The 13,700-nt window shown below is 38.2% G+C and overlaps 1 protein-coding gene across 3 annotated transcripts in view; it reads right to left on the bottom strand.

The window, feature by feature from the left end:
- The window catches only part of vps13b (vacuolar protein sorting 13 homolog B), a 464,114-nt gene that overhangs the window by 22,078 nt on the left and 428,336 nt on the right, over window positions 1–13,700 (bottom strand). For all 3 annotated transcript variants that reach the window (XM_030157727.1, XM_030157729.1, XM_030157728.1), the window contains exons 56-61: window positions 11,927–12,054; window positions 11,653–11,849; window positions 7,892–8,010; window positions 6,181–6,631; window positions 5,123–5,293; window positions 3,685–3,913 (exon numbers count right to left, since the gene is read on the bottom strand). In XM_030157727.1, the coding sequence (XP_030013587.1) occupies window positions 3,685–3,913; window positions 5,123–5,293; window positions 6,181–6,631; window positions 7,892–8,010; window positions 11,653–11,849; window positions 11,927–12,054 (1,295 nt within the window). The remainder of the gene's footprint in view (window positions 1–3,684; window positions 3,914–5,122; window positions 5,294–6,180; window positions 6,632–7,891; window positions 8,011–11,652; window positions 11,850–11,926; window positions 12,055–13,700) is intronic.

Below are 13,700 nucleotides of genomic sequence, written 5' to 3' on the forward strand. Positions count from 1 at the left end.
ATAGAACACCTTTAAGTAATTCTTGGTGATAAAAATAGTAATAAACTTTATGTGTATTGCGTTGTGTTTTTCAAATAAGAAATGCAGTTCAGAGGGTATGGACACAGCACTGTATAAGATTTGTGTATATAAGTCTTATACAGACACGGACTTATGGGATCTCAACACGATAAAACATTTTACAGCTTTTTCACGATGGTAACCTCATTGTGGATCTTATCTGCATCTTTCAGCACTAAAGTTGCCCGTTAAAACCACCAGTAGGGACTTGAAGATACCATAGCTCATAAGTCATTCAGCTCATAACTGAAACTCCTTCTGTTATGTTTGGAGGTAGCACATACTGTATGATCCCACAGCATTTTTTACATCACTGAAATGTGTTTTGTGTTCAACAGAAATAAAAAGGAATACCGATCCATCACACCTGCACTTAACAGGAACATTCCACATAAAGTACAGGCCCCGAGAGGAAAATCACACCCTGGATCTGTTCTTTGCCAAAAGCAGTTTAGAGTGGGAGGCTACCGATAAAAACATTTCACACAATAACTTAGAAAACACTTTACATCATGAATAATATTCTGCTAATTGTATTTATCTGATTTCTTAAGAACAGAGTAAAAGATGCACATATACTACAAACAAAAAGTTAAGGATTCTTGCAGAGCGCTTTTTACTATTTTGTGTGTGAATTGAATTGAAACACATTTTTTAATGACCAGACATAGTTTTATTTACAAACGGCAAAAATGACAAAAAAATGACCAAAAAAAAAAAAAAAGAAAATATTCTTAACTTTTTGTTTGTAGTGTATAAGACACATGCGAATCCACTCTAGTATGAAATCAAACATGTGCCACCGAAAGATTTACAGCCTCCTACTATCTCACCTCTGTCATTCGCCGTAGAGTCGCCCTTCAGATGGCACGGCTCATTGGTATTTATGTTCTGACAACTGCATCACAAAACTCAAACAGCCATTTTTCAAGATGCCGAGGCACGGCTTTGCTCCACTCTCCGTCAATTTTCACTTGAGTGATGGGCTCTAATGGTCGGAAAGCTGCTCCAGCGGGGCCTCGTGGTCGATTCGGCTTTACATGGCCTCCCAGTTGTGGTTTTGGTAGAGCGTAATGTCCTGACAGGAGCTGATGTTTACAGGGCTGAGTCATGCTTTGAAACACACACACTATGTACAGATGATGCACGCCTTTTACCGTCCAGATGCCCAGAATCTTTTGCACGTGTACTTGTCTTTTATTGTTATCGTCTTTATACCTGTGACCGAGTGTGTGAAGGTAATACTCCACATCCTAAAACTAATCAATCCCAGAATGCAAAGCTTCCAGAAGCCCCAAACTCTGACGACTCAGGAAGAGGAGAGTGCGGTGAGGTGACGTGTTGAAATACGAGCAGAAATGGGGGCTCTAACAAGAGACAGCGCAGAGGAAGCGTCCGGCCAGAACGGTGATTTTTGATGTGGAAATGACGCGGTTAAGTCAGACCATGTGTGGAGGCTTCGAGTCGACAGCATGACAATACAGGAGGGAGGTATGGACCGTTAAAGGGTCTGATAAGTCAGACGGAGCCGGTGGCCACAGTGGACGGGCTACACAGAGCATGAACCATGAGTCACCAGACAGACTTTGTGATAAAACAGTAAATTGTGACAATGAGTGAACGTAAATCCTCCATTCGACCTCCTGTGAGTGTGGTTTTTATTTCCTGGAGGTCTGTAGTTTTAATGCACTTTCTGCTACAAAACAACAGGAGATCCATGTGTGCAACTGTAGATTTATGATAAATTAATCGTAGACCTTCTCAATTGTCACACATCCTGTTATTTTTCACCATTTTCCTGCTCTGGGTTTAAAATACACACAGATGTGGCAGCCGATGCTGAGACATGACACCCATCAGGCTCAGGTGGTGGCCTCTGGGTCATTCATTCATTCGTTCATTCATTCATTTTCTGTGATTGTTTAATCCTCTGGATGGTCGTGGGGGCGGGGGTATATCTCAGTATTCACTGAGTGGAGGCGGAGCACATCCTGGATATGCCACCAGTTCAACACGACACTGACATATACAAACGAACATTCATTCTCATATTCACACTTACAGGTGATTAAGATTGACCAGTAGATATGAAATTAATTATAACATTTCTGCATTAATTAAGTAAGTCTATAATACATGTGTTGATGATATGTGGACTTAGATTATTTCAACTTTCCAATGATGTTAAAACTCAGAGAATCTGTCATTTTGTCCATTTAAATGACTTGTTTCATTAACTAACGCAGATATTCAGTGACGTCATGTCGACATACATTATTAAATGTACAAGGAATAAAACTTTCATATCTCAAGAGTAAATAGGATTTCTGTCTACATTATATCAGACAGATTAATGATAAATCTGGATGTAGTGGTTTTTCTAACTGATTGAATCAGGTTCTGCTTTGAGATGCTTTAAAGGAACATTGTTGTTTACTTTTAGTACCTTTTAAATTATTGGTGGTGTTTTATATGCATGTTCTTATTTTAGTGCTTTATGTATGGCTTTAGAGCAGATTTTATTGCGTTTTATGTATATTTTTAGTGTGGATGTATGATTGTGATTTCTATTTTGTGTAACTTCTGCTGCTGCTGTCTTGGCCAGGACAGTCTTGAAAAAGAGATTTTTAATCTCAATGAGCTTTTTTCCTGATTAGTTAAAGGTGATAATAATAATAATAATAATAATAATAATAATAATACATTTTGCTACTTTCAGACATCATGAAACTACAGCTGCTTCTCAATTCATTATTTTTCACTTCCTTGGCTCCTCAAACCTCTAAACAGATCTTGGTTTAATATACTGAATGACGCCTCAATTCCTTCAGATGCACATCGAGGACTGAGTGCTGAGGAGGCCGACTGGAGGAGATATGACCGAGTCTAGGACCCGAGGGGCTACATCTTTAGAGCTGGGAAGTTGGGTTGGTATTTTATTGACTAGGGGATAAAATTACATAGTGTATTTTTAAAGCATAGAGAGTATGAGAGATTCAGTTGAGTTTCACATTTTACAGTTATGGTCAAAAGTCTTGGCAAATTTTGTTTTTGCAAGATTTGCTACTTCAGTTTTTTAGTTTCAGTTTCTGAGGTACATTGGAGAACAATTATAAGAATTTTATAAGTTTCAAAGACTTTTATTGGCCCATAAATAATATTTTGGCCAATTCTATCAGTACCAAAATGTTTGGCCATGACTGCAGACTTGGTCAGACTGTAAACCCAAATCTGGATTTGTCATGTCCAGATTGATTTCAGAAAGTCTGGACAGCAGGAAAAAGCATAGGAAATAGGGAGTCCAAACCGCATTTAGAGATCCTTTAAATACAATTCTCATCAGCTTTAAATTGGATTTAAAAGTGTATTTGGCATGTCCTGTGACTCAAAAATTACTTCTGCGAAGGCAAAACTGAACAGAACTTTGTGGATTTTATTCTATCTGTGGATAGAATAATTAATATAAATAGATAGATAGCTGATATTCTATCTTTGGTCATATGTGGCTGATGATGTCTGGGCTCAGATCACACATTTACACACAATTATCAGTGCGGACATGTGGATAAAATCAGACCGTTCCATTTGTGATATGACCTTACTGACCCTTCGCTGACCACCTACCGGCTCTGAAGAGGGCTCCGGCGGCATAGTGCATGGCCAGGGCGTGGACCAGCTGTCTGGCCGTGGTGCAGATCGGTCCTCGTTCGAACAGGGAGAAGGACAGCGGCGTGTGGTCTGAGGCGATGTACAGCTTCAGAGAGGCATGGATACTGACCAGCAGGTTGACCGGCTGGATGACCAGTCTCTGCAGCCGCACAGGGTGGACCAAGGCCTGCACCGACTGGAGCACCTGCAGGACGGTACCATCACAAACAACATAAATACAACCACGTATGATGAAATAAACAGTCATCTACATACAACCATGTCATTTCACCTTGTGAATTCAATAACTTACAGTAAATGTAGCGGTAAAAGGTTCTAGTGCTTCTAGTTCATAATTACTGATATATTAATGTGTTTATCTTTACTACTGCTGCTGGTAATGAGACAGATGTTACTGTGGATATTTTTTAAGAGCAAATTGTTTTAGTAACTTCTAACAAGAGTTGCTTATTTTAACGGTGGTTAAGTAAAAGGTGTAATATGTATCTTTCTTTGAGATGTAATTTAGTAAAGATAAAAAGTTTTGAAATAGGGAAATACTTAAGTTTAACCCTTAAAGACCTATAACTAGTTTCGTTGCGACTTTCAAATAAATTTTTCTCTACATTTCACCTTTTTAAAAGTGATTTATCAGTATTTATCATAATATTATGCTGTGTTTTTTTGCATTTTTCTGTGAAAATCAGGTACTTCCCTATATTTAATTTACTATTAGTGTAGATGTTCATTAAATGTCAGTGTAAATTCAAACATTATTACAACAGAACAGATAAAACTGAAGAAAATTTGACTTTTTCAGCAAAATAAATCAATAACTGAACATAAAAACAAGTTTCTCCATCCACTGTCATTGATCCAACTCCATGGGTTTTACTGGTGAATCAGTGCTGTAGAAGATGACAGTGTTTCCATGTTCACTACGGAGCCTCTGTACATCCAAATGGGTCATATCTGATGACCATGAAAACATGACAAACTGAATTTTAAACCAATTATTTACATGCATTGATAGGTTTCATGGATCAGCAGTTAATAAACATTTTAGATCAGTGGATGATTTTAATCGCCGGGGCTGTTTTTGGTCTTTGAGAGTTTACTAGCATTAACATGTCCTTAAATCCTTGTAAATCTACTTTCCACTGCTGTTTGCCATTAAATTCTAATAAGGAGATGACACAGGTACTATAAGTTCATTAACCCTTTTACTGGTGTGTGTCAGAATGAGAAGACGTGACTAAATGTGCTGTTAATCAGAGTGAGGTTGGTCGGTATGTCTGGCCTGAACTGAATGCACAGCTGCGGTGATGATGCAATGAGAATGCAGTGACTACACGACGAACACATTTAGCCTCATCAGCGCCTAAATAAAAACATCATGTCACGAACGCTGCACCTGTTCAGGGACGGCGGGAGCTGATCCAGGCTTGCTGTGAGTCTGAGCCTCTCCGGTGGTTGTGGTGGAAGTCAGGGCCGTGTCGGGGATGTAGGTGTGGAACAGGGTCTTAATGTAGTAAACAAAGGTGTCCTCGAGGTAGACCCGGGCCGGCTGGAGCTGGAAGACCACCTGAGGAGAGTAAAGGGAATAGAATGACTCCAATGTCATCAAAGAAGCAGGAAAATTATGTTGGCTTAGAGACGTTCCTGTTGCTTTGATACATAATGAAGAAGTTACTGAAACTATTATGGTGAAATGAGTTAGAGATGAAACTCACTCTACCTCCATATGGAAAATCAACGACGTTTTGACTTCAATAACTTAAATTATATTAAGGAGATGACACAGGTTCTATAAGTTCATTAACCCTTTTACTGGTGCGTGAAGACAAGACTAAATCTGCTGTTAATCAGAGTGAGGTTGGTCGGTATGTCTGGCCTGAAATGAATATACAGCTGCGGTGATGATGCAATGAGAATGTACTGAATACATGACAAACAGGTATTTAACACGTATTTTCTTATATCTAATTTACTGATCTGTTCATAAAAGAATAAATTCAAAGCAAAGCAAAATTAAACTAAGCAAATTGATCCAACCGGTAATCAAACCAGATAATATGAGATGTTATTAAGGAACACTGTTGTATAATTTTAGTACCTATTAAACTATTAATGGTGTTTTATATACATATGTGTTTTTAGTTTAGTGTTTTATGTACATTTTTAGTGTGGATGTATGGATGAAATCTCTATTGTCTGTAACTTCTGCTGCTGCTGTCTTGGCCAGGACAAGAGCAAAAGAGAGCTTTAATCTCGACAAGTTTTTTTTTTTTATATAAAGGTTCATAAAATAAAATAATAATTTGGTTATATTTAAGAAGATTATGTTTCTTCCTGGTCAAGCTGTTGGTTATTTTTTGTATTTTTCTTCAGTTGTGTGCTTTTGACAGCTGTAGAATGTTGAAAGTGACAACTTGAGACCACTGTGACCAAAGGGACTAAAGTGAGTCCAACCTCCTCCACGGTGCATCTGTCTCCAGCCAGAGTCACCCTGAGCTGGAGGAAACAGGAGCGTCTGAACTCCTCCAGGGCTTCAGGAGACTCGGTGGGGTTGGCGTCGCTGCTCCAGGAGGCCGGGGGCTCCGCCGCCCCCCTCTGGTCCTGACACAGCAGCACAGGGAAGTGGAAGCTGGCTCGGTTGTACAGCTGGTTGTCCACCTGCAGACCGAAGCAGCAGACCTCGATCAGGGAGGCGTCGGGGAGCAGAGGCGGGACAGGCTCCGTCCCCTCGGAGGTGCTGTCCATCAGTTCAGTTGGCAGGAGGGGAGGCGCCGGGGAAAGACTGAGCAGCAGCTTGGTCAACGTGAGTCTGAGCAGCTCGACTGATCCTGAAGGGCTGGTGATGTCGTCATTCAACACAACACTGGCTTCGCTCAGGAGGACTCTGAAGGACAGCTTCAAAGACCTGCAACAGAGAAGGTGACGCATAAAAGTACAAAGAAAACAGGCTTTTTATCAGTTTTGTCACTTATGAGGCAATTTTACGTGAAATACTTGATTATTTTTTACTGTATGTTTCTAAGTGCCTGAATGGTTTGGTACCTCCATACCCTTTCGACTGGGAAACATGTTCTTCAAATCACCTGGTTTTACACGGACCAAGAACCTGTTTAAAGACTAAAGTCGAGTCTTTTCTGTTCAGGTCTGAGGCTCTGGAACTTTCTGCCCCAACAATGACCCATGCAAACTCCATTGAGCACTTTAAATATATAATATCTTTCTACAACACTTTGGACACTTTGCGTTGTTGTAAATGTGTTGTATAAATAATCTTGACCTTGACCTTACAGCTTTTAATACAAGTGTGTGACTTTTATTTATTTTATCTACCAGCTGTGTTTTAGATGTTTTTATCCTATTTGTCCTATTACTTTGTGTCTGTTTTTATCAGTTTTAATATATTTTATTCTTATTTTTTACAATTTAGTATATTATGTATAATATTTATATCTTTGTACAGCACTTCAAGCAGCTTGGGCTATAAAAATAAATTTCACCTTGTATTAGTGTTATACTTCTATTCGGGAACATCTCAGGTGAATATGACTATCTTTAAGTATTTTTTCCGAGATTTTCTGAGTTTTCACACTGTGGTACTACTATTTTTACAAACAAACCATCAGAGTACTTCAGCCACGTCTGACTATCACAATTAAATCTGTCAACACACACACATTTCTTTTTTTTTTTTAGTATCACATGTTTCATGTTATGATGTTTCATTAATTTCCTACTACTAGAGCTCTATAACAAAGATGGTCTCCTGATGTAATTTGTTTACATTTACCGAATATGTGATTAAATTAATTTCCTGTCCTGCCAAAATGACAAAGCTGCAGTGTGTTGATGTAATGGAATAAAGCTGTAATACCATGTTCTACTGTAGAACTAATTTTACTTATGACAACAGCAGAAGGTTTTATTGCCCTCCTGTGGTGAAAATGATGCCTGTTTCTTCATGTTTGGGGTCTGGTTAGAACTGCAGCATGAAACATTGCTGTTAACAATAATCATAAAGCAATTTTAAGTGAACGCAATAAAATGAGACGCGGGTAGATACCTCTAGGTTAGGAAGAACAACATGCACGGGTTATTTTTTCATTGTAAAAATATGTCAGAAGCATAAAACAACAGTAATAAAATGACAGCCTGTGCAAACATTTACCTGCTGTGCTGGTTGATTACAGGGTCCATGCTGCCCTCTGGTGCCAGAGACAGAACCAGGGTTCCTTTCTCATACACCACGTCGATGTAGAGGCATCCGAAGCCTGGCAGGAACACCACCTGAAGGAGGCATGAAGGATGACGGCTCAATTAATGACTTCCTGCAGTTGGTTCTAAATGTGTCTCATTTATATGGCTCTATAGTGGTTTGGATGATGTATTTTTTTTTCTTTTATTATATATTTTTATGCATCTTTGATTACATACATTTTTTACTGTGTATTTGTATTCTATAAATAGTTATTCTACCTGCTCATCTGATGCACAGAATAGCATTTTATTTTATTTTTTCTGATTCATGCCAGGTCGTATAAATGCATTTATGTACAACAAAATATCTATGCCCTAAAGTGCAGGATATTTTATTTAATCAAATAAATTTCCCAAAACTTTAATTAAAAGGATTTCTATGATACTGATGAATGTTCATACCGTTCTGATAATGGTACTTATGTTATTAAATTTAGTATGAAATAATGGTGGGTGTTCTGTTTTACTGACAAGAAGAAAAATAAAACCCTGTTAACTCCACCTCAGTGTAAATAATGTCTAATTTGTGAAGTATTTAACACGTGTATATTGATTTATCGATAAGAGGAGGAAAAAACAATGAGACAGCCTATTGAACTTGCATAAATGGAAACTACACTGAGCGTTTGTTTCTATAAAATGACTGGACTTAAATGATTACTATTAATGCAGCAAAAATGGTCCTGAATGTTCATTTCTGCATACATTTGCTCTCATGATTTTCAGCTCTAATGGATCGTGATGTTTTATTATTTTAAACAGTGGGTCCTCTGACTCTATATCATGGACACAGACAAAACAATCAAAAGGATAAAAGGGAAAACATTTATTACCAAATGTTTTCAAAGACAAAACAAAAAGCATTGGACTTTTTGATCATCTCATCCTCAAATCTCAGCCTTTTATTCATCCAATGCTCCAAACAAAAGGTGACTGTGTCTTTTCTGTTTTCATCTCAGTCATCTGGGATCATCTTCGCCGATCTATCAGATGCACTAAATCTCTGAGCGTTTTAAGTGGCTTCTGTAAATCTGTCCTTAAACCCTTTCAGAGGACGCCAAAATGTGCTGCATTTCATATAGTAAATCATTCTTACCTAATGTATTTGTTCTTTCACTTTATTTATTTCTTTGGTGTGTGCTGTAGAAATAAACCTTGACTTTTGTACTTAGATAACAGAAAAATAAAAATAAAATCCGAAAAATTTAAAAATGTCACTACAGAAACATAAAAAAATAAAACTTCATTAGTTAAAATTATCATTTTTTCAGGATTCAAGTGTCTGACTTCAATCTCGGTCCCTTCAGGTTCAGAGAAATCAGCTTCTCATGTGGCGAAAGGAAGCAGATCCCGCTGAACGCTTGGTTGAGCAGTCATAACAAGTCCGACCTTTAACCTCTCACCCCGACCACAGGGGTCAGAGTCAGACCTCACAGTAACCAGAGATACACAGCCCCGGCCTCAACTTCAACCTGCAGACGACTAGACGCAACACTAAACATTACACATCATGATCTCGCTGACCCAACACTAGTGTGAATCCAAAATACTGAAGCAGGTTCGTGACAAAACCCAGCGGGTGGCAGCACACACTGAAAATGTACGAGTTCTATTAATTTGGGGGAAAATCTAAGCTTTTTAAAGATGATTTTTGTGATATTTGTGATTTATTATAGATTAAGACATGGGTGTCAAACTCATTTTAGTTCAGAGGCCACATTCAGCCCAATCTGATCTCAAGTGGGCTGGAACATTAAAATAATAGCGTAATAACCTATAAATAATGACAATTCAATTTTTTTCTCTTTGTTTTAGTGCAGAAAAAACCCCTTAATTTGTAAATGATGAAAATATTTACATTTATAAACTATCCTTTCACAAAAAAAGTGAATATCTTGTTAAAAATGAAAATAAGTGCAATTTGAGCAATATTATGGCTCAATTTATCATTTACAGTTGTGCTCATAAGTTTACATACTCTAGCAGAATTTGTGATTCTTTGGCCATTTTTCAGAGAATATGAATAATAACACATAAACTTTTCTTTCACTCGTGGCGAGTGGTTTGGTGAAGCCATTTATTATCAAACAAATGTGTCTGCTCTTTTTAAATCATACTGACAACAGAAACTATCCAAATGACCCTGATCCAAAGTTTACATGCCCTAGTTCTTAATCCTCTGTATTGGGGCCTTTTGCATTAATGACAGTTTGAAGTCTTTTGTGGTAGTTGTGGATGAGGCTCTTTATTTCCTCAGATGGTAAAGCTGCCCATTCTTCTTGGCAAAACACCTTCAGTTCTTTTAAGATTTTGGGTTTTCTCGCATGAACTGCATGTTTGAGACCTCCCCAAAGTGGCTCAGTGATATTGAGGTCAGGAGACTGAGATGGACACTCCTTCACCTTCACTTTTTTCTGCTGTAGCCAATGACAGGTTGACTTGGCCTTGTGTTTTGGGTCGTCTTGTTGGAAAATCCAACACCGTCTCATGCGCATTCTGTCAGGGTATGTAAACTTATGAGCATTATGGATCAGATCTACAAAGACACAAAACATTTAGTAACAGGCAGAATATTGTTAACATTACACTTCATTTTCTTTAGATATTTCAGGTTGTTCATATTTGTTCAGGTTATTCACATTTTATTGTTAAAGGATAGTTTGTTAATGTAAATATTTTCAGAATTTAATGCTTTTTTCACATTAAACCAAGGAGAAAATTTGGAGTTGTCAATATCAATAGGTTATTATGCTGTTATTACCTCTGCCAAGGAGGTTATGTTTTTGCCAGGGTTTGTTTGTTTGTCTGTCCGTTAGTGTGCAACATAACTCAAAAAGTTAAGGACAGATTTGGATGAAATTTTCAGGGTTTGTTGGAAATGGGATAAGGAAGAAATGATTAAATTTTGGTGGTGATCGGGGGTGGGGGGGCCCACGGGGGGGGGGGCACTGATCAGCCTTGGCGGAGGTCTGCGCTCTCCGAGTGCTTCTAGTTTTATTTGTAATCACATCGGTTTGTATGTGGCCTCTGAACTAAAATGAGTTCAACACTCTTTGACTGTTCATATGTCATTTTTGCACTTTGAAAATCATCCTGCAGGCCGGACTGGAACCTTTGCCAGGCTGGTTTTGGCCCATGGGCTGCGTGTTTGACACCCCTGGATTAAGACATCATTATTTACCTAAATACGGATGTGTGTTCTGAAGTGGGCTCACATTTCTATTTGTATTGTAGAAATAAAAGAGTCCAGATTTACCAGACTTCTTCTACTAACTGATGAAAAAGTTTCCATATGCGGTGATGCAGAGAACCGAAGATGCACTGAGAATGAATGACAGGTCAGCTGTATCTGAATCTAATCATGAAACCAGTGATGACTCACAGAAGAAGAAGCAGCCTAAGGTTTTAAAGGAGCTTTTGTTTCAGTTGTTATGTATCTGGCTGCTGTTAATCCGTTAATTAAAAACATCAATGACGAGCCTGTGATGGGAACTGTTCTCTGTGGTGCTAAACATAAATCCTTTTCTTGACTTAGCTGACAAATGCAGACTGTTGGCTGTTACAGAGACTGTTTGTTACAACTGAAGGAAGCTTTTATAAGAACATCTTGAGAGTTATTTTGGAAAAAACCCTCCTGACATCTTTACGCCTGGCCTACATTCGTGTTTTTACCTGAGTTCCGGGGCAGTTGATGTCTATGGGGTCAGTCCAGTCGGTGGTGCTGTGGTCTGAGGTAGTTTTGAGCAGCAGAGTGGGCAGTACCTCCCTCTGCCTGCATTCAGGAAAACTGGAAAAGTGGTGGTAAAGCTCATGGTGCAGAGAGCTATTAGCAGGCAGGGGTCGACAGAACATCTCAGTCCTTGGAGTTTCTATAAAAACAGAAAAGAAAAAGAGTAAGAACCTGGACACAGAGACCAGACCATGACCCAGGTCAAGCTCTTCTTACCTTTACTGTTTTCTTTCAGCAGCAGTGGGATTGGACACTTGTTGTGGATCAGCATCCGGGGGTGGGGGTCCTCGTTCAGGGTGATGTATGTCACCCCGAGGTGCTCCTGATACGTCAGCACTATGGCTCTGAGATGCAGAAATTAAAGATAAACAAACAAACCCATAAATAAAGCCTGCAGACAGTTTACATCCCACCCCGGCTAACCACACACAGATAAGAGCTCACACACCCAGCGACATGTCAAACGTCACATTACTACTATGTCCATTTGAAAAAGCCTCAAATGGGCAGAGCCTTAACTGAAGACAGACGCTGAGCAGAATTAAAGTGTGAGCGTCTGTGATTGAATCCAGTACATGAGGGTGTATCTGAGGTAGGGGTCAACAGATTATCCAATCCATATTCAGTTTTACAATTATAAAGATCATTTTTAATCCACTAAAATAAATTACAAAACCTCAGCTCTGACTCATATGTAATAATCTATCAACACTGAAATGAAAAAACAAGGATATTCATTTAATAACTTATTTAGAATTCCCCCCATTCATTATGGGAACAATACATGTTCCTGGAATACAAGTAAACAGCTCTTGCCTTATTTGTTCTGACATTCAGAGGGTATTTCATTAACATTCTATGTTAGAGGTACTCCAAGATTCACCATTTTTATTCAAAATTGTGTTTATTGGTTTCTCTAATTAATAATAATTGGTAAAGTGTTATTAAAGAGCCACAATGAAATAGTTGTATTCTGTGTCACACTTTTTTTTCTTCTTTTTTTTGGTTAAATTATTGCCTTCAATATTCTGGAATGTTAAGTTTAAATTTGTAATTTGTCTTTGCCTTTCGTTCACCTTTATATTTTATTCCTACAGTTGTGGAAAAAATTATTAGACCATCCCTTGTTTTCTTCAATTTCGTATTTATTTTAATGCCTGGTACAACTAAAGGTACATTTGTTTGGACAAATATAATGATAACAACAAAAATAGCTCATAAGAGTTTAATTTCAGAGCTGATATCTACCCATTTTCCATGGTTTTCTTGATAATAACCAAAATCACTTCAGTTCTTACATCAATAGCTAAAACAAAAACAGTGCTCTGAGGCATTCCATGTTTTCTTTTCTGTCTGTTTTAGTCACATGATACACACAGGCGACAGTACTCGACAACCATTGTTTCTGATGACATTTGATGGTCTAATCATTTTTTCTGCGACTGTACTTATGATTGAAATAAAGTTTATTATCATCATATAATTGATATCTCCCATGAAAAAAGTATTGGGTCGACAACCTAATCTAAAGGAAATAATACATTAGTATTTAGGGTTTAGATGATCCAGTAGTTTATTGAGGTTACTCCAGGTGAACTTGAGTGAACGTCAACATGTACAAACCTCCACTACCAATATGTCACTCTCCTCAGGTTCCAAAGATATTATTTGACCACAAACAAACCACAAATTATGACCGGGATTTTCCTCCTCTTTTGTCAGTTGATGCCACTGGTTAGTCTAAACCTCATACTTCTAACCACTTTCCAGTGTTTAAGAAAATGGAAAACATTTCCAGCCTCCCTTCTACACTTTTTATGGATCTGCTCCAAAATGTCAGGCGTTCATCCTTGGCCCATGCCCGACCCTTCCACTGGGTTTCATGAAAATTGGTGCAGCAGATTTTGTACAATCCTTATTGACAGACACAAAAACATGTCAGGGGTAATAAAAGACAGAGTGAAAGAAATTAAGAAAGGCAAGCGTGAGA

Source organism: Sphaeramia orbicularis, chromosome 16, assembly GCF_902148855.1.
Source record: "Sphaeramia orbicularis chromosome 16, fSphaOr1.1, whole genome shotgun sequence".
Classification (NCBI taxonomy): Eukaryota; Metazoa; Chordata; class Actinopteri; order Kurtiformes; family Apogonidae; genus Sphaeramia; species Sphaeramia orbicularis.